Source organism: Corvus kubaryi, unplaced genomic scaffold (genome assembly GCF_017639235.1).
Source record: "Corvus kubaryi isolate FWS band 111438036 unplaced genomic scaffold, C.kubaryi_AGA036_p1.0 137, whole genome shotgun sequence".
In the NCBI taxonomy this organism is placed as follows: domain Eukaryota; kingdom Metazoa; phylum Chordata; class Aves; order Passeriformes; family Corvidae; genus Corvus; species Corvus kubaryi.
In genome coordinates, this window is record NW_024580671.1 from 4,195,622 (window position 1) to 4,223,233 (window position 27,612).

The 27,612-nt window shown below is 36.7% G+C and overlaps 1 protein-coding gene across 14 annotated transcripts in view; it reads left to right on the forward strand.

Annotated features, from left to right (window-relative positions):
* Positions 1 to 27,612, forward strand: part of PPFIA2 (PTPRF interacting protein alpha 2) — a 296,348-nt gene that overhangs the window by 228,034 nt on the left and 40,702 nt on the right. For 7 of the 14 annotated variants that reach the window (XM_042017661.1, XM_042017651.1, XM_042017648.1 and 4 more), the window contains 12 exons: positions 2,207 to 2,353; positions 4,151 to 4,285; positions 13,331 to 13,417; positions 13,838 to 13,921; positions 14,275 to 14,406; positions 15,336 to 15,398; positions 17,345 to 17,436; positions 19,845 to 19,980; positions 20,458 to 20,678; positions 23,424 to 23,661; positions 26,233 to 26,262; positions 27,149 to 27,279. In XM_042017661.1, coding sequence (XP_041873595.1) covers positions 2,207 to 2,353; positions 4,151 to 4,285; positions 13,331 to 13,417; positions 13,838 to 13,921; positions 14,275 to 14,406; positions 15,336 to 15,398; positions 17,345 to 17,436; positions 19,845 to 19,980; positions 20,458 to 20,678; positions 23,424 to 23,661; positions 26,233 to 26,262; positions 27,149 to 27,279 — 1,496 coding nt within the window. The remainder of the gene's footprint in view (positions 1 to 2,206; positions 2,354 to 4,150; positions 4,286 to 13,330; positions 13,418 to 13,837; positions 13,922 to 14,274; positions 14,407 to 15,335; positions 15,399 to 17,344; positions 17,437 to 19,844; positions 19,981 to 20,457; positions 20,679 to 23,423; positions 23,662 to 26,232; positions 26,263 to 27,148; positions 27,280 to 27,612) is intronic. The other 7 variants (XM_042017652.1, XM_042017653.1, XM_042017654.1 and 4 more) reach the window with 1 other exon arrangement.

The following is a 27,612-nucleotide window of genomic DNA, read 5'->3' on the forward strand; positions in this document are numbered from 1 at the left end:
TCCACTGTATCTAACTTTGGCAAATATTGCTGTATCCCAGACACTTGATTGCCACTTGCTATTTATCTTTTGAATACCACATTACACTGGCTGTGGGCTTAATTGCTTTCATTTCATTTCTCCCTAAGAAAAGCTGCCACTAATACGTTTGCATTTAGAATAATTACCAAATGCCAGTGCAAAATCTGCTGCAAAACATATTTGTAAAAGTGGAAGTACCTTCGATTATTTCATACTGCCACAAAAGATTGTCATCCCAGTACAGAAAATTGCATACATGCAACAAGAAAGGAGTAGTTTGGTATAGTATAACTTGTACAAATTATTGAAGGTTTTTTCTTGTGTAATTTAACAAATTACATATGTAATAACTCTATTTATGCTGTTGGTTTTTCCGGCAATACTCAAAAAGATCAGCTGGATGTGGTCCACTTCAGGAGTAGCTATTCAGATTCATTTGTATGATCACTATTGTGGGACCCCAGAGTGCCAAGAATATTTCTCTGCCTGTTTTTAAGGGTTTTACCCCCCTGAACAACACTGTTTTAACCTCCAACCTTGGAAAAAATTACCAACAGTCAGACAAGAACTAGAAAATACAGTGGTGTGAATTAGGTGATAGACTACTATGTAAGATTGTCACAGGGTGAAAAATTTAGAGGTTTTGGGCTTCTCTTTGTAGTAAATAGATAAGAGTAAAAAATATCAAAATGGAGGATTGTTGTTGTTCTCTAAACTTTCTTCTCCTTCTTCTACTACTCCATATTCTGCAGTAAAAGTAGTTTGGAATGATTGGATAGAGAATTCCGCAGTTCCTGCCTGTGTTACTGAATAACTGGTAGGAAAGTGAAAATAATGTACCTTTTTAGTAACTATTGGTTAAATTATCTTTAAAAGTCCATGTAAATCTTGATAATTATACTTCTCTCCTGCTTTCTGTACTCTATGCTGTACCTGGGTCACGCTAGTGGTTCTGTTCCTCTGATAAGACTTAATAAACAACTATCTGGAAGCATAGAAACTCAAGGAAAAGTCTCAGTTTATCTTTTGAAACCCCTTGCAAGGACTTCTAGAAAATTTTCTCCTATCAGGAGGGATTTGATTTATGGCACGGTTCAGTGTCAACTATGTCTTGAAAAATACTTACTTCAACACTGCTTTCATAGTGTAATAAAGCAAAATCAGTAAGGCATGCCTAACAGTAAATATTTTCATTGTTAAAGGTTATGTGGCAACATGTAACTCTTCTCAAGAGCCAGACACAACTTTAAAGTTAATAAAATTTTCTAATTTCATTAAAATTTATTGAAGAAAAATAAAAAATATAATAGAGAGAGTAATGAATAGCCTAGCTAAATTATAGCAATTGATTTCAGTGAGACCAGCTTTTAAAACATAAGAAAACCTCAAGATCTTAGAGAAGTCCTCCCCATAGCATATATGTATAGCATACCCATATGTTATGGTTACGGTTATGTATCCAACATTATGGTCACTTGTTTTCCTGAAATTTCAGGACATGTCACGGGATGTCTGCTACATGTTCTTCAGAAGAAAATTTTAGCAGAACCCAGGAATAAGTATAGGAATGTGCATGTATTTTTTTTTTTACCCCATGTCACTGTAGTTATGTTTCTACTATTATGTAACTATATCAATTTTTATAAATTTTGATCAAGCTGTTGTTTAAAAAACAAGCAAGTAAATGTGAGCTTTGTTTGCTATGATTTTTGCATTGAAAAATATAGAAACTAGAAACATATGCAAAAGGTGAAGTTTGTTTCTGTTTGCTGTATTCAACTGCTGCTACTGCACCAGGGGAGGTTCAGGTTGGACATGAGGAAGTCCTTCATGGAAAGGGTAACTGCGCGTTGGAATGGGCAGCCCAGGGAAGTGGTGAAGTCACCATGCCTGGATGTGTTTCAGAAAAGACTGGGTGTATGATCAGTGCCATGGTTTAATTGACAAGGTGGAATTGTGTCATAGGTTGGACCTGATGATCTCAAAGGTCTTTTCCAACCTGGTTGATTCTGTCATTCTGTATCACAGCTACAAGAAATCCCAAAGAATTCTCTTTAAAACTGAAGATTTACTTCTGAGCATACCTTACACTCCTGTCTACTATTAGCATGAAAATTAAACCATTATAAAATTATGTAGTATTTTAATTGTGCGATTCCTGATGGGAGTTTTGGTGTCACATTAGGCAATGGCACAAAAGGAAGATATGGAAGAAAGAATAACTACGCTGGAGAAGCGCTACCTCAGTGCTCAGAGAGAATCGACCTCCATACACGACATGAACGATAAGCTGGAAAATGAACTGGCAAACAAGGAAGCCATCCTGCGTCAGGTGCTGTACCTGCCTTAGTCAGTTGTTTTCTTCATACCCAATGAAAATTAATGTCTATTTACTATAAGGGGTTTCCATTAGGTGAATCTGTTCAGTTTCAATCAACAGATTCAGTTAATCTAAAAAGTCCTAAATTGTTCAGCACCTCTAAATGTTGTATCAGCTACTACAGCTGTGAACAATAATTTCAATGTGTACGTTCAATGTTGGAAAATAACTGGGTTTTCTGATAGTCTTGCATAAGTGCACACAGTCTTATTCCCTAAGTAGTGGAATATATTTGCTTCGTATGTAAGAATTTTGGAATTTTATTTTCTAAAAATTAGTCTGAGCTAAAAAAATTCCTTTCTTCAGGAGAGAGAAAAATTTGTATGTAATATATTCTAATGATTTTACAGATTAGTAGAGTGCAAATAAAATTTTAAAATGATAAATGAACTCTGAATATATTTTAAGAAAGCTTATAACATGACTGTGCAGCTTTCTCTCATGGTACTTTGTTTCCATGGTGATTCCAAATCTGGAATGTAAACTGAACATAAAACACTGCTTTGTAATTTGAGGAATATGATATAAACTGAAAGCAAACATGAAATTAATATAATTCATAATGTATAATTCAAACCCAGCCTCAGTATCAGACTTCCTTTTTGCCTAGCATGTTTTTAAACAATTTGAAGTGTTATTTGGGAAATTAGCATGTGTGATGTGACGTGATAATCTCTGCTTCTATAATTGTGTGAAGATATATTTGCGCACACATGCATGCATCCCTCTGTGTGTGTGTGTATATATGTATTTGACTACCTCTTCAGGGAAATTAAACCATCAGCACTCAAACTCTCCAGCTTTTTCCAGCTTCCTTAGACTATTTTAAGAGGTGTCTTCAATTGTCAGAGAAAAAAAACACTCAGTGATGGTAAAGGAAGGTACTTGTATCGGAGTTCTTATTGTTGCCAATGTAAATCATGCTGTGCTGCAGAGTTCTGCCTACTCAAGGCAGGAATCAAAACAACTAGGTTTAGAGTATATATGGTCAGACCTGATGTTGATTTGCAACATTGAGATGGTAAAAGCCTATCTTTTCATGCTTTTTTAAAGATAAAAAAAGAATCTACAATCGCACGCCTTTTTCATTTTGTCTTGTATTACCTGGATTGAACAAGAAAGCAGTAACCATTAAAAGATCATAATTGTGTGGTGCATCTCAGTAGGCCAGAAAATGCTGCAGTTATAAAAAGTCTTCTTATTTCTCTTTAATAGTTATCATAGATTAATCAATTTCACCTCTGTAAAATGAGATTTAATTGTAATGAATGAAATGTCAGTTTTAACTTGTCATAATATATGATTGGATTCATTCAGAAAATATTTTGGCAATTTCGTCATGGAATTCCATCCTTTCAGAATTGTACTTCTTTCCCATTTTAGCTCATATGTAAACTTTTCTGTAAGATGGACCATTTCCATTTAGAAAATTCTTGTTTAACTAGTACCAGTACTATTATTTTGCTCAGATAAATACCACATCCATCAGTGGAGCTTTTTCATCTTAATTAGTGCCATTTTACAACTTTTATTCACCTTCCTTGATCCTTGAGCCTCAAATCAGTAGTAAGTCTGGCAGCCTACATTGTTCCATGCTTGAGTTAATACCTCTCTGATAAGCTCTCCCACACTGAGGGGTGACTTGCCTGTTAGTTTAGCTATCATTTCACTGATACTTTAGAAAGGGAAGGAAAATTCCTAATGTTGATTTTTATTTTTTATTCTTGTTTATCTATCTTTGGCCTTCAGTTGGAAGACAAAAACAGACAGCTGCAAGAGCGTCTCGAGCTGGCTGAGCAGAAGCTGCAGCAGACGATGAGGAAAGCTGAAACCTTACCTGAAGTGGAGGCTGAACTGGCTCAGAGAATTGCAGCTTTGACTAAGGTACTGAGAAATAGGCTCATTTCAGAAGCCCCATTGTTTAACACTGATTTGCAACCTGATTCCTCACCTCAAGGACAAAACAAAGGTAGCATCCAGCCGATTTGGAAGAAGAAAATGTTTCCAGATAAGTATGGGCACAGGACTGGTTTAAGTGCCATGTTTGTAATTCTTAGCATTTTGGCGACAGGAAAAGTAGCTATCTGTAAGTTAGCCTAGGCCATATTTACAAAGGAGTAATGTATTTGCAATACATTTGAGCATTACTTGCTCTAGGAGGACTCACTTTACTGTATAAGAGTTTCTAATTTAAGGGTAGGCAGTGAGGGAAGTCCCTTTCCTACAGGTACTTAGTTCTTCTGGATGTTTTCATTCACCACGTATAGAAACAACATCTAGTTTTATTGCAATAAGTGCTATAAAATCAAATCCTGGCGGCAGTTGGGATTATTTGCGCAACACAAATGAAGACAACTTGCAGTACATGCTACAAGGTTTGCTGTGAATGATTCTTTGTATCATATATATGCAAAGAAAAATGTGAAACCTTGAGCAGATTTCAAACTGTTTTTTCTGATAAATTTATTATATGGCTGCTATCTTGCAGAGAAATAAGAAGATAAAGATAAATTTTCCATAGCGTTTTTTATATTTGGCCTCTAATGCTTTCAGGTGTGCATGTAGTTAATACTATAGCTCAAGTTTTACCAGCTTCATAAAGACATATAATGAGGTTTACTCTTAATCTCTTAAAATCAGACAAAGGAAAATGCATTTAAGAGGCTGTATTATAGATAATTCTGATTTATCTAAATTTTCCTTTTTCTATTGCCAAGGAATGTTTCTAACTATTTATGTGCTGAGCTGTTTTTAAATTTGATGGACTTTTTCAGTTTTTATGATTTTTCATTTTAGTGAAGCCTTAAATGCTGAGCATCACATTAATAAAGTCTGATTTTTTTAAGTAATTTAGTCAAGTAGAAACAGAAAAAGGAAGATTTTGGGGAGGATATGTGTGGGGTTTTCTTTAAGGCAAGATTATTATTCAGTAATCAAGGGTTTGTGCTGTCACTTTAGGTTTGTATGAATGGGTGCAAATCTAAAAGAAAGACTGAAAATTGGGGGAGGCGGTGGGGGGAGGAAGGCAAGAAGAATCAGCAAGAGCTACATGAAATACCAAATAAATTTCATTGAATTTTAATAAAAACTCAGGTGCACATAACAGCAATCCCTTGGCATTTTAACTTTTTTTTTCCCAATTGTTTCTGATTCAGCATATAATCATATATTCTAATGCCCTCAGTAGCTTAAAAATACTGTTTTCTATTTTAAGAGGATTTTTCCTGAATAAGTTCTCCAGCAATTAGCCACCAGTAAGTATTTGGCAGTCTCAAGCATGTCTTTTTTTGCCACTGCATTTTTCCTTGAACATATATTAATGACAAACATTGTAAGAAGAAATCCCATTTCAACCATGCAGAACACTCAGGGACTTCCATGAGATACCGTTGTTATTGTGACCATAAAGCTGCAATATACATCTCCGTTTGTCTTCTTACATTATTTCATGGGATGTGGTTAGAGAGCTGTGAACAGAGCTGATGCTCCACCCCATTTCACTTGGATATATTTGATCAAAGTTTTTGCCAAGTGGGAAACTCTGAGAAGTATGTGAGGTTATAATGCTGGTTCTGTTCATTTCTCAGTGATTACATGAAAAACTGAAGACATGTATTTCAGTTAAAATTGTGCTGCCTTGGAATACGTGACATGAAGAAGAATGTCATAATTTGGCCAATAGGCTAAATAAGCCTGTGTCACGATCCGCTAATGCAAGCGGGGGTCGTGATGGTTCGTTTATCGATCTCAGAGTGTAAAAGGACACAAGAGATTTCAGTTTTAATCAAAACAGTGCACCTTTATTAAGTGCCCACAACACAGTAATGCAATAGAAGAGAGTAAGAGAGAGAGAGAGAGAGAGAAACAAAGTAGAGAGGGGGAAAAAGAGGGGCAATAGCTACCAACGGATGAGACGAAGTCCTCGTGGTCTTCCGCCAATAGATTCGTCTTCTTTCCGTGGGGAGATCTCCGACTCGGTTATTTCAGAAGGTCCCTTTATAGTCCTTTTCAGAAGCGAGGGGCAACTGGCCAAGAGGTTGGGAAATCTACAGCCATTGTTATGGGGTCCGTTGCTTTGGGAAGCAGGTACAGGACAGACGTACAAGACAGGTGTACCGGAGAGGTGTACAGGACAGGTCATTCCTTTCCGCTTCAGCGCAGTCCTTCCCGCCTGGGCAGCAAGAACGGCGCAGTCCATTGTGACCTGCGCTAATTTTCCTCAGGAATGCGTACCAGTTCCCAGTGGGCACACCCGTAGGCAACACTCGGCAGACAATCCCACCTCAGCCAGGCCAGGACTCCTGTGCTCAGTCTCTATCCTTGGCGATGATCGTGAGGCAGATGAGGGATCTTCGGACCGTCTCTTACAGCCTGTGGTTTATGTAACTTGTATATAATGTCTTTTCAAACTGTAGAGCTTATTAAAGTGCTGGTTTGACAGCTCTGAAGTTTAAAGTCCATTACTTTTCATGGATCAGATAAATGTGGCTCTGAACCAAGGACAACACAGTAATCACTGCAGCTTACTTAAGTAGTTTTAAGTTAGCTAGTTGGTGTGGTCAGCTATTCACTGACAGCTGCAAGACCTACCTAAGGGGCTGAATAATGTTTGATTAATTTTGCCTTGGCTGGACTTTATGCCAACATACATGCTGTCTGTAGGACTCAAATTATCTGGCTGCAGAATCCCTGGAGTCTGCCTACCTGAGCTATGTGATCAGTGCAGTGTCTATGCATATTAAGTGAAAGATGAGCCTGCAAATCAGCTACTATTGTGCTTAAAAAAAAAGTCGAAACTCATTTGCCTTCCTTTAGTACTATCTCAGTGAAAGTGGCTTCTCTGAGATTAATGGGGTTACAATTGTATGGAAGAGGTGAGTTAAGCCTAACATGCTTTATATGTATTTTAAAGGAAACTAATACGGGTTATGTGCTTCACTATGGGTAAAATATAAGACTGATTGGGGAGATAAAGACATATGGAGATAAACCAGAACAAATATGTTCTGGATTTGGCTGTGATTATTTCCCTACCACCACCACCCCCATAGATTTAAAAGATGCATGTTGCAGTTCTGCATTAAATTTTTTATATTCTTGCTCATAATAAATTTGGGTTGGGATTCTGCAAAAGAAGGATATAGATTGTGATCTTTCTATGGTGTCAGTTTTTTAAATTAGTTGGTTTTCCTTTTTTATGTATATAAGCTAGTGATATGTCTTTCTGCTACTTTTCCATGCCCAAATTAGTTCATAAGGAGTGAACTTCCAAAAATTTGGACTATACAGTGATCTTGGATAAGTACCTGTAAATTTACCTGAATCATTTGAACTTTGGCTTTGTTTTCACTGTGTTCTGCCCATTGGGTGAGCAACTGGAGGGTTAGTCAGCCTGTGGCAGACTAACCTGGAACAGCATGATCCCATATTCTGTGCTGTCCTGCCCGGCCATCACACGTATCTGTCTGGTCATGACAAGTAGCACAGCTCTCAGCATGTATCCCAAGATTCAGATTCCCATGACTCATTGAGCCGCCTTCTACTCACTCTCACAGTATTGATCTGTTTGCCTGCCCTGGAGAAGAGGCAGTTCCTAGTAGAAAGAACCTCCCTCCTGTATTAACCTTTCTTTATCCCACAAAATGTTTATTTTCCTCAGAAGGGGCAGACATTGGAGCATCCAGAATCTTCAGATGGTTAGTCTGTCAAATACAGTTTCTCCTTGCATGTGTTCAAGGAGGGGTCTAGGAGAGCCAGCCAGCATCCACCTACTTCCATTCACTCACTCCCGCTAGTAGTCCTTCACCCCTGGGTGCTTGTGCAGCAGAGGTACCAAGTCACTTCTCTGATCACAAGACAACAGTGAGCATTTCACTCCATCCTTCCTGTATGCAGGTCACCAGAAATACCAGCCATGCTTTTCAGCTGCATAAGAGAAGCACTGAGATGGAGAAGAGGAAGCCATGTCATAATAAACTACATTTAGCATAGTAACACCTTCAGTTAATTTTAAAGGTGATAAAAAATGACTTGAGAGTTGGAGGCAAGTGGGACATAATGCTTGTTTTGTGCCAGTGTGTGGATGTGGTTTGCTTTAAGCAGGGAAGAATTTGCAAAACAAGTAAAAGGAGAATATCTGCCATGAAAAGAATGCAAAGAGAAGGAAGTTCCCCTGCGAGGAGCGGACGTGTTTCATACAGAAAGCTCTCTGAGAACAAGAGAGAGAGACATGATATTGTGTTACGTGGAGAAGGAAGTTGATAAATCCTCTTACAGGCTAATAAAAATATAAATCTTCGAAGGGGAGGGAAGCCAAAGAAAATTTCACATTTATAACACATTCCTGTCTTCTCAAAACACCCCTCTTATTATGTTTCCCTTTTCTTGGGAGATTTTGCCCCAATAGGAGGAAGAAATGAAAGAAGCAAATTTGACAAAGCTAAATTGAAGGAGTTGCATACTAAACTTAGGAGGTACAGAAGGTAGTGGGAAAACGAAGGAGGGGAAAGAATGCATGACTATCTAGTGACTGAAATGTTGGGGTTTAGAAAAAGAGGACACCGAAGCCAATTCATTTTTTCACATTGGTAAGAGGTTAGATGTGAGCATGTGAGCAAGTAGCTGATAACTTTGTGAGCTGTTGCAGCTCTGTCACCATGACCACCTATTTTCACCTTCAACTTCATAGCTCAGTTCAATAATGCATTCTTTCTTTGTGAATAACTCCCTTATTCCAAGGATAGACTAGAGAATGTGTACCATAAGATGCCAGTAGAAAATCTGGATAGTGCAGGTATTCAAAAGTCAAGGTCTCAAAGCTGGGGAAATTGCTTTTACCACTAGAAAAGTTCAGATTTGTTCCTGCAGCTCAGAACAAGGAAAAGAATTCTGACACCTATATTATACAAGTGATTTCTGCATCTGAAATTGGATTTCTTTCTTTTCAGCTAAGATACAAAGACCTAGAAAATGTGCAGTGCCATCAGTAACAGATGATGTGGAAGCAACACCTTTTTTTGTGGGTGCATTAGCAGCAGGAGCACCAGCAGAATTTTAACAGGGTTAGAGGTCACACAAGCTGCTTTGGTATTCCCTCGATGCAGAGTTTTCCTGCCTGTTACTACCTTGTGCTGGCTACTCCATGGCATGCAGAGTGCAAAGTGAACATTTAGACTCGTGCTGGTTTCTCGTAGGGGTCAGACATCATTAGTTTTTGTCCATATATTTTTAATCCAGTTTAAGATGCATGATTTCCTGAATCTATTTATAACTGAATGTTCTGGCTAAATGCTTTAAATGCTAGTTGCTGAATACCACACAAGGTGTCTTATTACTCCTCCTGTACTGAGTAGGAGCAAACAGTCATGCAAGTCTTATATTGAAGAAAGAATGTAGGGGCTGCCAAGCAAGTAGCTCTACTTCACAGTTTTTACCTCAGTTAACTCTTAGTAAAACAATTTGGAAGAAATCCAGCTTTTCTTTAAGAACCTCAGAGTCCACAGTTGTCTGTTCTGTCTCATGTGTGCCAAAATTCTGCTACAGAAACATGACAAGCACTGGTGTCTCAACCTCTGCCTTGTGCATCAAACTACAAGGTTGAGATGGAGACATTCAATATTTTTATGGTAGGCTGCCAGTTCTCTCAAAGACCTTATTCCAGTGATAATCTCTGGGTCTGAATAAGATGCATGAACAACAAAAAAGTGTAACTGCCACAGGTATACCAATCCTAAGAGCATGGCCTGGGGAAGTCCTTAAGGTAGGACTTGAAAATCTCTTAGCTAACAGCTGACTTGCTACAGGGTTTTTTTGTTTGGAGGGGTCTCTTTGAGACCTAGGTTGGGGGCCTTCCTCAGTGTAAAGGGCAATGGGAGCTGTTGAAACCCTCATTTTGGGAGTGTGTTCTAGCTGGGGCCACTGGTTACTGGAGCTCTTTGTCTGCAGGTGGGTTTCTGCAAGTCAGAGAAGATAGGAGTACATACATGTGTTTCTATCTGCCCTTTTGATCCCCATCCCTGCTGCAGGGGGCTGCTCCTGCAGTTGGCACATAATAACCAGTGGTTAAGAATCCCTAAGCAGCATTAGAGCCTAGAGTAGGTACTAAGTCTGTGCACCTGTGCTTGCTCTCTGCCAGACAAGCCCTTGAGCCTAACTATTGATTCTCTTGGCTATAAAATAATTTGGTCCTTTTAGAGTAATACAGACTAACACTTTCAGAACAAATGATACATAAAGGAAATATAAAATATTCTAACACATTTGCAGTGTTTAGAATAATGACATTTGTTTTGATTCTAAGGCATATTGAATTTTAATTAAGTTTCAAGTTTCTCTGTTCTACCAAAGAGATGTAAAGGTAGATGTTTCCTTTTATGATGAAATGCAAAGTACAGGTACTCTGAGACACATTCAGGAAGACTTTTTTATCTAGGATCTACATATGAAAATTTTAGTATTCTAATGAAATAACTGAAAACTATAACACAAGAAGATTTACATATAGCTTAAACATACACCTCGCTGAATTATTAAAGCAGCAGGAAGTTATGAAGTAACATGTACCTATAAGAATCTTAAGAGAACATCATGTTCTTTCAAGAATATTTATATAAGAATTCAGACAACATACATAATTCTGACAATAATTTCATTCCTTCTCTTCTCCCCAGCAATTGTTAGACCTAACACCACAATTATTTTCTTCATTGAAAAGATCTGCTAGAGGGATAAGGTACTATGGCATGGTTTGGACTGAAAAATTTACATTTTTGTTTGAAAAAAAAGGTAAATTATACAGCTAACTAGACAGACTGTCTTTTCAAGGGCAGGTTATGACTGGCAGCACCACATTTCAGAGGACTTGAATGAGATCCCTTTGAACCTAGAGGTTTTGCTTTGGTTATCTTCATATTTTGCATTAAGCTGCAATTAAGTGTATGGAAGCAGTGAAGTTTAAGTAACTTGCTTTTAAGTCTCACAGTCAGCTAATGAAGCTTCTAAGGATTTTAATTTTGTAGGAAGGTGCCCCCAGTGGGTACTATATCTCCCTCTACGAAAATGGCTTCAAAAGAGGTAGAATTACTTAAATCTTCTCAGAGCTTTGATGATTTCAAGTCATCTCATGACCCTTGGAAATGCATTAAGGGAAGGCCTTGAACCAGTACTGCAGCCAGGACTCAAAAAGGGGAAAATTCTATATTCTACAGAGCAGGATAAAACTTGGTCACTCTGTGGAAAGATGTCTGTTGTGCAGTCACAGGGACTTAAATTTTTCAACCCTATTTTTCTAATTACCCAGTTGGGAGAGGAAGCGATGCATTAGCACTTGTATGCTGAAACCAACTGATACCTAAAACTGAGAAATAAGTTAAAAAACATCATAGAAGTGTTGTTGCTGGTCGAAGTTGTACTAAATAGACAAAAGAGTTCCAGCTAATAAGTTCAAGTACATCACAATATGCCTGCTTCATGATCAGAAACAAGAACTGCACTTATTAAATGAGTTTAATTACAAAGACTTTCTCTTAAATTTTGCAAGAATCTGAGTTTTATGAATATACTATGGAAAGAATACCACTGGTCTTCAAAATTAAGCAGTATTCTCATATTTATACAAAACAGAATTTTCTCATGTGAATGTCTTCATATCAAAAACTGCAGTTTATATTTATAAATGACTAGATCACAGGATTGCTTTCTGTATGATCTTTTGGTCCTGATAATGCTACTGAGTTTAAGTTATGGGTAATTTTAAGTTCTTATGAACATCTGGCATTACTTTGATATCTATTCTTAATTAATCTGATAAATCATTAGTAGATAAGCATATGAAAAATAGTCTCTAAAAATACAGCTGTAGAATTAGTATTTCTTGTGTATATTAAAGTTTGCTCATCTGAAGATGGAGTTCAGATGTCTTTTTGAGAGTAAATCTGACAGAGTGAAATAGCATTTGACAAGCGCGAGCTCACAACTCAGTCATCAGTAGCACTCTCCATACGCCTTATGCACATTCCTGTTTCCATAGCAACAAAACCAATATAGCCTTTCCCTTTTTTAAAGGGCTTTTAAAATTTTTGAATAATAACATAGACTTGTTTGATATGACAATAGCATGAATATTCATGTTTTGCCTAAAATGACCTAATTAAGGTCAACTTCTGTCAGAAATAGTAGTGTCTTTGGTTGGATTACCATTTCTATACTCAGTAATAACTTTCCATTATTATTAATGAATTTTTATTTATAGGTTCTTCTTTTATCTGATGACCTTGACCTTACAAAGAGGTCCACCAGGGTGGATCTTTTCAAAGGGATGAAAACTATATTGTTTATTTGGATGAAAGGCCTTATGTAGTGTATTCTAAAATGGCATATGAAAGCTTGAGCCTTGTCTCTTTTGACATTCTATCTCTTTTCTAGAAATTAGGGAATGTACCATGGCATTGCATAGTGGTGTAACTGACTGAATCCATTACTTAGTATTTATGCATTGTAATCATTCCTAGAAAATGGTAGAAGAATTATACAGGAATTTCTGATGTTGGCTTCTGAGAGCCCGGTTCTGGTGTTCAGTTTACAAATTTAAAAAAAAAAAAAAAAAAAAAAAGAGAGAAACAACATTAGACAGTATCGCTTTGAATCCACTCTGTAGTAATGTGTCATCAGCCAGCCATCACTAACCTTGAACTTCCATGTGTAGGTTGATAGCTTCTTTAGCATTCCATTATTTTCAGTTTCTCCACATCAACTGCATCTTATTCACCAAGTATCAGTGTAGTTTATTCCATGTAAAAATCTGTCAGTTAAAAGAATTAAACTTTCAGTCACACTTTTCTTTTAAGCATTCTGTGCTGTGTTCTGTTCAGTGTCAGTGTCTTTAGTTCTGATTTTTCAATTTTGTCCCTCTCCTTTTCCTTGACTTGTTAGTCTGATCCAACCTCTTCTACCTCATCTGATGATTATCAATATGTTATGGAAGCTAAACTACAAGAAATGATCTCCATACGTAGGAAGGTAGTCCTACTGGACTTTACTTTCTATTGCTAAATAGAATCCATCTGATTTGTTTTCATTTTCTTTAACTTTTTTTTTTTTTTAATTGATAATCAACCATCGTGCAGTTCAGTGCTTCAGGAGCTTACAATTTTACGATGGCAGGTTTGTGTTCAAACCATGCACAGTCTGCATGTTACATTTGGCTGATTTCATTGCTCATAAATAAATCCAATGTTTTGCTGATGCTTGGATGTAACAGGCCTTTGTAGCTGACACATTTCAAGCAATGCTGTTCAGCTGCCTGTTTAAATAAAGTTTATTTTTGGAAAACTAAGTTTGCAGTTAGTAGTAGCTTGCTTTATGTTTTGTTTAAACTTTACTGAGAAAAAAACTTCTAAAGCCACCTAAATTATAGAAAGTCTTTCTATTTTTTTACAGGCAGAAGAAAGGCATGGAAACATTGAGGAACGTATGAGACACTTAGAAGCTCAACTTGAAGAGAAGAATCAGGAACTTCAAAGAGTATGTGTATTGCAAACAGCTTTTATGAACTTTTCATTTGCCAGTACAGTGCTACATTATGTACTCCAGCACCCAAACCTACCTAACTGTAAATGTTTTATTTGTAGCAGTGATGGCAGCATTTTCCTTCTTTACTTCACCATCTTAATATACTAGTTTACATCTAGTTGCAGAGTTGAAAACATTCTGCTGTTACAAAAATGGATGTACATTAATCAGTAACTGTAATTGTATTTCCTGCGGAATTCTTTTAGATTGTTACAGTTACCTTTTTTTTTTTAATTTTTTAATGATACAAGTCTACTAGTTAATTTTGGACCCTACCAATCTGTCTCTTCTATTCTACATTAAAGGCAAGGCAAAGAGAAAAAATGAACGAGGAGCACAACAAAAGATTATCGGATACTGTAGACAGACTTTTGACAGAATCCAATGAGCGTCTGCAACTACACTTGAAAGAGAGAATGGCAGCACTTGAAGAAAAGGTACAGTGCAAACAGAAGTAAAAAGTTTAACTTAATAAAGATTTCTCTGTATGTTCTACTTTTATCAGGATGTAGGTATCATGCTGATTTATTACCACAAATGTGGTCCAGCTTACACGTTCGACTCTTAATTCAAGAGTGGGCTCAAGAGTCTTTCCAGAAGAGCTGTGAATATGCTGAATATTTTTAGTCACGGATTTATCAGCCAAGAGCCTGCTGAAGAGTTTGTAAAAGACCATTGTGTAATGGGGTGCATGAGGCAGTGAGAAAAAGTGGATGAGAACTGAGGAATTACAGGTTTTAGATGTGCTGTCATTTCTGTGTTTTAACCTGCTGATTTCACCTCACTTCCCTGGGAAGAGTAAAATGCTGTCCCCACAGGAGAAGGAGCATCTAGCCTTGAAGAGAGAATGTCATTGACAGGTTTTCCATGATGTGAGACAATGTGGGCTGCAAAATTTAAAGCCACTGACCTTTGTATTTTCCCTCCTTAATCCCTCCCTCTTTTACTTATTCACCTTTGTCTGATCTTAGGGGAATCTTTCAGTGTATTTCAGAAGGGTATTTCAGAACTTCTCAGATGATGTATTTCTGGTTTATATCATTGAAACAAAATGTGGAATGGAGCGAGAAATAGCCTTGCCAAAAGAAGAAATTGGGAGAATTGGTTGTGTAAGAATGAGGCAGTTGCTTAGTTGAACCAAGATGCAAAGTTTTTGCTGATCTAGAAAACACATGGTCCTACATGTTTGAATTCTTGCCAGCATTTAAAATTTAATATATAATCCAACTGAAGCATTAAATAATTTTAGTTTGAAGTCAAATTTATGTGAACTTTGTAAAATTGTACATGTATATAGTGATATCTGATCTATTAACATATGTCTAATTTCTTTTCTGATTATTTTTTCCCATCTTTTTATTTCTAGAATGTTTTGATTCAAGAATCTGAAAGTTTCAGGAAAAATCTGGAAGAGTCCTTACATGACAAGGTACTGTAAAATACTGTGATTTCATCTGTTTTTATCAAAAGACGTATGATTATTATTTGGAAATATGCTTATGGTATATTAATTCTCCAGCTTTTATGAAAAATCTTCCTGACACAAATGAGAATTTCTTTAATCACCCAGATGCCAAAAATAGCCTTAGAAGGTCTCTGACAGTTGTTCTGAGCTAAGTTCATGGTTGATATCCTAGCCTCAGGAATTAAATACCAAAATTCATATTGATTTCATTAGCTCTGGAGTTTTTCTTCTATCAGTTTTAATTCTGAAAAAGTCTTGTTTAACAGAGATGTATGCATAACTGGTTGCACTTTCATAGTGAAGAATGTAATTTTTTTATTTGATGCAATTCTTCTTAACAGGTGCAGTGGCATTATGCTAAATATAGCTGAAAGTGACCTTTCTTCATTTCTTGCAAATTAACCCCTAATGCTGTTTAGTGAATCAGTCAAATTGATTATAAATATTGTTTCCAGTCCCAGATACCAGGATTTTGGTTTGAAGTTATTCCTGCCTTGAGCACAGTAGGATACACAAATGTATTTGCATTCAGATTCACAGAAGTGTTTTTACAATGTATTAAATCCATTTGAAAGCAATTGTAAAGAATTTTAAAAATACATCTCCTTTCTATGATAATATAAATATATCATATGGCATCCAAAGTCAAGACCTTTGAGAAAAATAACAGAAGAGGTATCTATTCAAAAAATTTTTATTTTCATCTACATTTAGATAACCTGTAGAAAGGCAGCAAGATTCAAGTACCCAAAAGGACAACCTGTTCCAGTGCCTCACCACCATCATCGTAAAGAATTTCTGCCTGATATCTAAAACCTACCCTCTTTCAGTTTAAAGCCATTATCCCTTGTCCTGCCACTGCAGGTTCTGACCGTGGATCTTCTAAGTGTCCCACTTTTGAAGGGATTACTTGTTTCATTTTGATGAAGAAACTGATGAAGCCATTTCAAATAGATGGACATAGCACCAGATACTAATAATCGCTAAGTAACTGGCAAGTGTTACAAATAGAGTATCAGTCATCTCAGTAATTTTGTTCAGCCAAGAAATATTTTAAAAATACTATAATGCTATTTCAGTAATTATATAATAATAATATAATTCAGTAATAATACTCACTGAAACTGATGCTACTTAAGCTCAGATCCTTATCCTTCCTAGTATTTTGTAATACTGAACATTTTAAACTCTAGGAATAGCAGTGTTACGTCTTCATCCCATATTCATTCTTAATTTGTTTTAAAATTCTTTGATTTCACTTTATTAGTAGATAACAATTATATGTAGAATTTGGGAACAGTGCCGTTTTCCCTAGTGGTAGCTGTAAAAAATAGGGGTTTTTTAGTTAGTTCCAAAAATCCAGTTTCTGTGGCAAACTGTCATTTTTTACCAGCAGCCCATCATACTAGAGTTCCATCAAATCAACAAGAGCGAGACATTTCGCTGCAGTTCAAGTCATCTAAAATGCACTTCTCTCTAAGTCTGTGTCTCTGTCAGTAAATATAAAGGCCAATATGCCATCTCATAGTATCTAAAAAAATATAGGTTGGAAAAGATGATCTTGGAGATCATTGAGTCCAACTGTTAATCTTGCTCTCTAAAGGGCAAACGGTGTGTCACATGATGAGCTGTGCCTGGCTTTATAGGAGGAAAAATATAAGTTTCAAGGACAAACTTGTCCTTCCAGCACTTCCGGGCAATGATGAAACAGCAGAGTGCTATACCACCTCCTCTTGATGTGTACATCTCGTTAACAGTAATGAGAGTTAAATGAGCTTCCTTTTCTTATTATAGTCAGTGTTACATTCAGTGTATCTTTCCTTACTTGTTTAAATTTATGAGAACAATATCTCATAAAGTAAATGCATTTTGTATCACATGTAAGTATATCTTACTCTTTTTATTTCCAGGAAAGACTTGCCGAAGAAATTGAGAAACTGAGGTCTGAACTGGATCAAATGAAACTGAGGACTGGTTCTTTAATAGAGCCCACCTTGTCAAGGTAATATTTTGTGACAAAAGTTTTATCACTTTAAGTTGAAATAGAACATAAATGTAAGTGGCAAGAATTTACAGCAGGGATGTGTTCAAACCACACATAAATGTAATCGTGTATGTCTTTAAAAATGTAAAATCTGTGCAGTTATTATTACTGTTGCATTTCACTTCTTTCATCAGTAAACAGGGCCTTATATCAGTGACTATACACCAAAATATTACAGAGATTAAAGAAAGTCTTTCAAATTATGAAATGTTTTGAAAATTGTACCCAAATACACAACTTTTTTCCCAGACTTTAAAAGTAAATTTGAAATTATCTTCTTTAATACTGAAACTGACCGCCATATTTATGATTATATTTATTCTATAAATAATATCTTTTCTTTTTCTTCATTAGCAAGGCATCACTCAGCTGTACTTAGTGTGTAGCAAAAGACCACAGAACTTCAGCTAAATGTGAAGACATTATTCAGAGAGATCTGAAAACATCATAACCAGACATTAATTATTGTGCCTCTTTTGATGGGAAATCAATTATGGGAAGAATAGTGAGACAAATGCCATAAAAATAACCACTAACAGCTGAAAAGAATTTATCATTCTAGAAAGAACTTCTTGCTTAAAAGTGTCCCTTGAGATTAAATTATTGCTCTATTGATAATTGTGTGCCATGTGTTGTTTTCGTAACAGGCAACATGTTAATTTTTAAAACCTGACAGCATACCTTCCAGACAAAGCTCATGGACCAAGACTAAATTGGGAGAACTGTATTTATCTAAAGTTACCCTTGTTCAATAGGGTTTTTTTCTTCCATCAGCTATTGCCTGCCCATTGATGTCCTCATACATCTTGCTCAGTACCTGGACATGGTTTCTCCCTCAACCTTTTATTATTTCTTGGAATAATATTTTTCTACATGTAGAGAAGTGTAAGCCCATGAAATTCAGAATGTGATGCTTGTAACTTTTTGAAATTTTGCTCCCTTGGGAATGTGACTACAGGCACACAACACTTTTTTTTTGAAAGTGCTTGCAGGGACACAGGCTACTGAACTGCTGGAACAAACAGCAGCTTTGGTTTTGGAGCAGCTGTTCTTCAGGAGCTGCAGCTTTTCTTGCAGGGTAGATGAGTATCATTAGCTTGTGCTCTGTAAGCAGGAGCTGATTAGTCCTTGTCAAAGGGCTGTTTGAACTTGATAAGCTATCTAAATATCTTGGGAATTCAGCAGGTTCCGCTAAACAATATACTTTCCCTTCTGTAACCTCACCTCATGAAGCTCCCAGCTCTCTCAGGCACAGCAAGCTCTGAGCATTAAATACTTCCTATTCTCAGCCTATATTCAATTCTGCATTGGCTGGAGTTTGTGCTTTCTGGAAGATAATGAAGCTGGTCAGCAGATGAATATCTACAGCTAGAGACTGGAACCTGGACTATTTCTTTTTTCCTGCCAACTTGCTTCACAACTGCCAAGTATTATTGATTATCAGAACAAAGTTCTATTGAGAGAAATTACTGTGCACAGAAGATAAAAACAGTCACTGCCCTATGAGGATTTTTTGTTACATTTCTTTTTTTGACTGTGATCATGTTATTCATATATTGTTATGTGGAAATTGCTGTTAATGTGTGTTAAGAAACAGAAGCTGTTGAGGTCTCTACTTCTGTGGTTGAATTTTCAAATGGTGCATGGAGCCTTTGCTCTTCTGACTTGGTTACACAGCCCATGCTTAGGATGCTTTTATTGCACCATGCAGTGAACTTTTGGTGCTGCTGTTTGACTAAGGACAGAGAGGTCAGGGACCACTGTTTGTAAACCAGAAAAGATGTGCTGGAGTTATCCTGTATATGCCTCACTGCAATATCCCAGGACTTACCAGGTGTATAGGAAAAGTTGGGGGTTAAATCTCTGAAAAGTGTCATCAAATAAAGATTAGTAATACCTAACCAATGTTAAATATCACAGGTCAGTTCACTAATATTTTCATAATGTAGAGCACAGACTTACAGCAGGAAAGCATTATTGATATGCTCACTCATGAACATGTAACATGCTTAGAGTAACCTCAGGCATATTTCTGAATATACAGGATAGTACATTCAGCTGCCAGGTCTAATTATCCTGAAATGTGCTTTTTCTTTTTAAAGTTTTGGATGATAAGTATTTCTATGTACAGCTTTCATTTTAAAAAATAAGAGGTTTTATTGTTTGGTTTCTCCCTTAATTTTCTCACACAAGGATTTCACTTTTTCACTGTTAAATTATGTTTTGTGATGTGGTTTTCTCATTTATTATGTGATAGCTAAAAATTTGTTTAAAAAACGAAATCAGTGTTCCTAGACTGAAAGTCATTGGATTGTTGTTGTTATTCCTATTACTCTCTCAGTCCACTTATGTAATTCTGTTTATAGACCTCACCTGGATACATCAACAGAGCTGAGGTACTCAGTGGGCTCACTGGTGGATAGCCAGTCTGACTATCGGTCAACTAAAGTGATAAGGCGACCTAGAAGAGGCCGGATGGGAGTACGCAGAGATGAACCAAAGGTTAACCCCCAACTTCTTCTGATATATTCCCTGAAAAGAGAATGTATTTGAGGCTGTTAAGCTTACAGTTTGTGGGGTTTTCTTCCAGGAAAAAAACCAGCAGCAGAAAAAGCAACCTACCGAACAAGGAAACCCAACCCAGAGAGCAGGGTTTCTTCTATATCTGCTCTGAGTACTGTTGTACTAAAATGAAGGCAGAAAATGTTGAAGTTTAGACATCGAAGTTCAAACATACTTGATTATTTGTCTTTCCAGAGTGTCTTTTTCTATAAATTTTCCTGATAGTAATTGTATACCTAAGTTACAATTATGTGAAAATATTTTATGCTATTTGCAGTAATATTGTGAGCATTAATGGAGTGCTAATAATTGAATAAGTATTTTGAAATGTTAGTTGCTTTCCTTTCCCATTTTTCCTGAAGTTTGGCTTTGCAGTTTTCCCTGACATAAACCATGTATGTCCTAATTCCTGCTCAGGTAAAATCACTTGGCGATCATGAGTGGAATAGGACGCAGCAGATCGGTGTTCTGAGCAGTCATCCATTTGAGAGCGACACTGAGATGTCTGACATCGACGATGATGATAGAGAAACACTTTTCAGCTCCATGGACCTGCTGTCACCAAGTGGCCATTCCGATGCCCAGACTCTGGCCATGATGCTTCAGGAGCAGCTAGATGCAATCAATAAAGAAATTAGGTATGTAGCCTGAACTAGCTGGGATTCACTTATGATTACAGCTTCAAGCTTCCTTTAATGCTTGAGTTCAGGTACAACTCATGACAGTTAGGAAACAACTTGTTCATTTAGAGGATTGATGGTGTGTCTGCTTTCCAGAGGAGGGTATTGATTATGTGAAGATAACAACTGAGTCTTTCTTTCCTAATCATAGAAATGTCTTTCAAAAAACTTTCCAAGTGAAGAACTGTTGGCCATTTGAAGAGAAGTGAGTTAGAGGAGGCTAATACATGGAAGATTTCACATATTGCTGTTCACAGTCCTCTTTTCAAGGTCTTTTTCACTGTTATGCATGACTCCATTTATTCAGTAACAACCTCCTATCAGAAATACTTTGTTTCAGTGCTCTTCATGCTTTCTTCTGGTAATTATCCCTATGTTAAATCTAATGTAAGCCGTGTTTTCTAAGACATGGTTTTGATTCTCTCTGTAGACACAGAATATGATTTTTCATGCTCCAAGTTGGATTATATGTTTGGAAATAGGTAATGAATAGAAGGTATCTTAATAATATCTGTGCAAATTTAATGGAGTGGTAGAGAATCAAATGACGTGTTTAAGTGACTTTTATAAATGAAACCATATTTTAAGCTTGAAGCATTCTGACATGTTTTTCAGGAAGGGCAACTTTAAAAAAAGCTTGGTGTGTGAAAAACATTCTCTCATTAGTGACTGTTTTTCTAGAAGGAGATGAAGGAAATGTTAGTAACTGTGTTAGGGACTTTCTGGTAATACTATAAACAGAAATACTGTGGTTAGAAATATAATCAAAGCAAGACAGACTGATTTGGCAAAAGATAATCATTCTCTGATCAAGGTTACTTTAAAGGAAGAACTCTGTTGGAATATCTTGAATTTGAGTAACTTTTCAGGGAAAAATTTTTGTTATAAATCTAGAGCTTTGCATTTTTTGCTGTCCCAGAATGTGTTCTTTCAGATAGGATAACGCTCCTGTTTTCTCAAACCTTTTCCCACACCTGTCAAGATACAGTCAAAGAAATATTCTGGTGTTGGGAAGGTAAATCTCCTTAAAAGAGTGTACATAAAAGAGAGAACCTTATCCATATTTTCTGTTGTTATAAAGAAGTCAGCACTGTGGTCAGTTCAGGAAGCTGTAGATGCAACATTTATATTTGTTTTTAAACAATACTAGTCTTTTTTCAATTTAACAAAAATACAGTAAAGGGTTTTCACAAGGAACTGTACGTGCAGATGACATAGTGGGATATTATTTGTGCCACAGCGATCTGATTACTGTTTTACTTAACCCAGGATCTTGACTCAGAAGTTGGGTAGAGTTTTACCTCAAAAGGGAAGTAAGGGTGCACTTTTTATACAGCCATTTTTACTGGAAGTCTACTGAGAGTAGTTTATTTCCTCAACTGCTAATCTTATATTGAAGTATAGGCTTTAATTGTAATAGCAACCATTATAAAAGGACCAAGTATGTAATTTTGTATTTTTTTAATATGGTTCAGCAAAAATCATTCTACAAGGATAGTCTTATAAACTGTACTGCATTTCATGTTTTCTTGGTTTGTTTTGGGTTTTTTTAATTGACAAACACTATAAGGGTTTATCAAATTTTTTAAGGTATCAAAGAGATTAAAAATGTATTTTGCTTTAGATTTGTTTTATTATACAAGATAATTCAGGATTAAGATTACTAAAATGAAAAAAAAAAAAAGTTTTTATAATTCCCTTTCAAAATATTATTGGCCTTTAAGTTTCTGCCCTGCATTATTTCAAAAAGAATTGTAGGTGTTTTATACAAATTCTGAAATGGATGTTAGAGAAGAAGATTTATCACAGCACAGGAATTTTTAGATTTCTATTTTCAATGTATTATGGTTTTATTCATTGTACTTGCTTCATTTCACTCAGAAAAGTCTGGTTCACAGTTTCAGCCTCCCCAAACTTTGTATTCTCTCATTTAACATTGATCCCTCATAATATTTCCTTCTCTTTGCAAAAAAAGACTACTCCTAACACGGGTTTATGGGCAAAAGACTTATAAACAAATATTTTATTTTAAAGACATTTTTCCATTCTAGGTGCAATCACAATTAAAAAACAAAGCTAAAGAACCCAATGGAAGCATACCATTGAGATGATAGATGTTTAAGAAGTTTATATGAGTTGCTAAGAAGAAAGCTATTTTAATGAAATTCACTTAAAAACACAGTGCTTTAGAAGCAGCTATCATTTTTTCATCAAACTGTAGGGGTAAAACAGACAATTTGTTTTGCATGTTCTTTTTTTTATTAATATGGATTATTTTAGCAATTCCCTTCTTAAAGGTCCAATTTCATTTGACCCTTAACTTTGTGATTTAGCAAAAGATAATCAGATGAAGCCAACCTAAGCTTAGAATTAGTTATCTATGGTAAATTGGATTGTAAACCCCCCTGCCCTATTCTGGCTCCTTTGCATAGGAACCAATATTCCTGAAATGTCGTACATCAAGTCTTGCTGCTGGACGCATTCTTTAAACAGGTTTTGTGAATGGAGGAATTGAGAAAAATCATTTGGTTGCTCTGGTGATTAGGAAAATAATGTTGGAAAGGGTATTTTTTAATTATCTATGATATTCATCTTTGTTTTCTCTTACTTTCAAATCTCATTTGAAAGGAAATGGTTTTTAGTTTTGCTCTGGGGATATGAAGAGGCAAATACAACAAGAGCATTCTTCTTTTATTGAATAAGGTTAATCCAAGAAGAGAAGGAGTCAACAGAATTGCGTGCTGAAGAGATAGAGAACAGAGTGGCCAGCGTGAGTCTGGAAGGCTTAAATCTAGCCAGAGTCCACCAAGGTACCTCCATTACTGGCTCAGTGACAGCATCGTCACTTGCAAGCTCATCTCCTCCCAGCGGACACTCAACTCCCAAACTCACCCCTCGCAGTCCAGCCAGGGAGATGGACAGAATGGGGGTTATGACGCTGGTAAGACACCTTGTGGTGACAGTAGTCGATGTGATATTTCTTGTATCAAGTACTTAATCTTTTCACTGTATGACTGGTTCATCTCTCTAATTCTTCATTCACATCTTCATCATCCATACAGATAGCAAATTCTCTAGAATATGGACATTAGGTGTCTTTGGGCTTTGTTATAGTGGTTTTGAGCATTGCATGATTCACCAGGGACACAGTGATAGGATTACCAAGGGCCTTCAGCACACAGGCCATGGAATTAATAAGAAACAGAATTGATCACTGGAATTACTTATATGTAAAAAATGTTTACTAATGGAAAATTCTTAAGTGATACAGTTATTACACAATAGTCTGTGGACCTATTTCTGAATTTAAACTTCCAGGAAATGCCTAGAAGATATTAAAACATTCCACTACTTATTATATGTGATCGTTTGGATATACTTTTATATTTGGTATACTCTTTTATACTTGCAGCATTTTTGTGCATTCTTCATGACCATATATCATGCACTTGAAATAAGTTCTTTGGTTTCCAGTAATTCATTTAACTGATATATTTCAACATTACAAGCAGCTCACACATAGACATCAAGCCACCATGAAATTACCATGCAAAGCATTTCTAACATTGCTGTGCCTTTGAGGACGCATTCAAAAATGTCTGGTTCGATTTGGAAAGGGATTTACAACGAATTTAATTTTGATCCTAGACAAAAAGAAACAGTACATCTGTCAAATATCTGAAGATGGTATGTGTCAAAATATTTAAGAAGTACAACTCTGATACTGATCTGAGTACAGATGCAGGGTTCAGTGTTAGCTACAAACCAGTTTGGAGCCAGGGTGAATGAATCCCTTTAATCTAGGAGAGAATCAAAGCAGCCCACTCTGCTGATCTCATACAGGGAATAGAATAGACTAAAGGTAAGCCCATTTTTTATTTGCTTTTTCTCTGATAACCATGATGTCACCAATGTCCCCTTGTGGTCCATTCCTGGGAAGCAGCAGCAGCACTGATTTCCTGTGGAGCCTCTCCTAACAGAAAAGGTTGCTAAGAGCAGCTTGGAATGAAGCATGGCTGTTAATTCATCTCAGCTGGGAGTAGGGACTTTTGTTGATAACCATCTAGCCAAGTATTCCCTTTTCCTGGGAAATGACAACTACTCATATCCACCTCTACTCCTCCTAGTTTAGTATGGTGTTTGCTGCCTTCTTGGGATCTGAGGACAGCAGAGAGAGGAAGTCCAGACAGGCAGTTGTGACTTATTCTTTGCTGCCTCCAGTTCCCACTGCTGAACAGCAGAAACAAAAATACTGGTTGCACAGGTCACTGTGGAGGAGGTGAATGTGCAGGCTGCTGTGCTGCCACCTACTTCACCAAAGCAGCACCTTCCCAAATAAAGTCTTTCCCCAGCCGTTTGAACTAAGCAGTCTGGCTGCAGGTAAATAGCAATGGTTAAACTGCCCCGCCAGCAGACACCTGCACTGCCTGGTTGCCTGCATTTCAAAACTGTAGCTTTTTAGAAAGTCAGTAGGTTCATCAGATTCAAACACAAAATGACAGCATAGCCTCTGCAATTCAGGTTGCCATGGTCTCACTGGCATCCAGCTCTAACTGTGCTAAAACTCAGATGGATTTGTCTGTCTGACTTGCAGTTGAACTCTTACCATAAGCAGTAGAAGCATCCCCCCACAATGTGCTCAGCAGCACAGCCCACAGCTTTGCTCTCCTTCTTCCACCATTTCAGGATGCTTCTGCCCTGCACTGTTTCAGCAGGAGTTCAGTGTTGAATATCACTTCCTTGCTGTTTGGGAACAGACACAAGTCTGTCCAACATCCTCTAAGTGAAACTTTGAGTTGGGAAGAGTTTTGTAGAAGCCTGGTCTCTAGAGCTCAAATTGCAAAATGACCCTGTATTGGTTGTCTGGAGAAGCAGTACTGCATGAATTCCCACAGCCCAGGTCCATGCAGTAAATAAGTTCTGCAGAGTATCTTCAGCTTTCCTTAAATGAATGAGACATCTACCAAAAATAAAAATGCAAAGGGGGTTGAACAAGACCCATTCTAGCAGTCTTCTACTGCCAAGTAATACTGCAGAAGATCAGTGAATATGTATTCATTTCCTGAAAATGCCAGTCACTTTTTCGGGCATGGTATTTGGTGATGATATTTTGTGGTTTTACTTGGCGGGACACCAATACATTTGATACTCAATAAAACTTAGAAAAAAATCTCTATTGGGGGCAACATAAGTACTTATATGAAAACTCAAAAATAGAAACTGCTACCATAGGCTTGAAAAGTCCAATTCTTAGCTAAGTTTGTGGAATTGAAGGAGAGCATAACTTTAGGAATAAAAACCCCAAACTACTTTACCAGAATGACATATTTTTCAGGGGTAATCTTACATTATTACGTCAAGTGTATAATTAGTGTATAATATGGAAAGTATTAAATTAATCTTTGCTTCCCACTTATTGAATGTGAGAACAAATGTGAGGCATTTTTTATGCTTCAATAATATTTATTAATCATTATTTTTTTGTTGTTGCTGCTTTTGTTACCAATCTAAGCCAAGCGACCTAAGGAAGCATCGGAGAAAGGTATGATACTGGGGCTTTTTTAAAGTTTGGGAGACCACATTTGTCATATTCCTCTGCTATTTAGATAACTGCGTCCCTTGCCAGCAACTGCATCCCCCCCTCTCCTTTTCATTCAATGCTTGCACATAACCATTTTAATCCTACCTGGAAAGGCTTCAAGGGGTCACAGCTAAGCCACAGAATCAAGGCCCACAAGTGATATCTTGGAGTAATAGCCTCGACAGCACAAACTTAAAGGAATACTTATTTTTAAAAAGTATGGACACAAAAGAATTACCTTCAAATGTATTTTGGCCATTCTTCCTGCTGGAGAAACTACAGACAGATTCCTTGAAATCTTCTGGAGTAATATAAAGTTGTTTACAGAACTGGCACTGATTACGAGGTTACATGACAGATAATGGTATTTAAGATCAATCCTTATATGCTCTGACAAAATTCCTCTTTGTCTATGCCTATTGTCAAACATACTGACTATTCTAGTAACATGCTGTGAAGAGAGTGGTCATGTTTATTTATTTACCATCTCTCTTACATCCCTGAGAAATTTAGTTAACCTGAATAATCCTGTCTAATGCAAGAAACCTACTTACACCTAAGATTGCCTTCATGTTTAGACCTTCACTGTACCAACCTGTTCAGCATAAAGTGAATGAACTTCTTCTACAAGCATAATCTCATTTCTCTCCAATATGTGCTTTAAGCTGCCATATTTGGGCAATTGTTTTTCCCAATAGCATATTTCAAAAAAACGAACCCTTACAATTGGCTCAACAAATTGCACTTGAAACCTTACATGCTTCAGTCCACTTGACAATATCATGCAGCATATGTTGAAAAATTCTTGAAAAGTTAATATGCTCTCATCAGAGTCTGTCTCCCCCAGATTGCAGTAGTTGAAGAAGATGGGCGTGAAGATAAAGCCACAATCAAATGTGAAACTTCTCCTCCTCCAACACCCAGAGCTATCAGGATGACTCATACCCTTCCTTCTTCATACCACAATGATGCCAGAAGGTAAGATGTTTGTAACATGAATTGGTACCTCACAGTTTACCACATGTTATTGTTTTCAAATCATGCTGTTTAACTATTCCAAAATGACCTGATTTCTTCCCTGTTTCCCATGTCGTTAGAGGAGAACATTACCCATTGTCTGTTGCATGACCCTGGAAATGTTTATCAGTGCTAAAGTACATGCTGGGTATTTCTGTTTTGAGGTACAGTTTTGATGACTACTGGAAGTAGCAATGCTACAAATCCTAGAAATAAAATCAGAATGCTGACTACCATATTTTTCATAAATTGGTCTTAGCAAAGGAAAAATATTTATTTTCAGCCTTGCCTGAC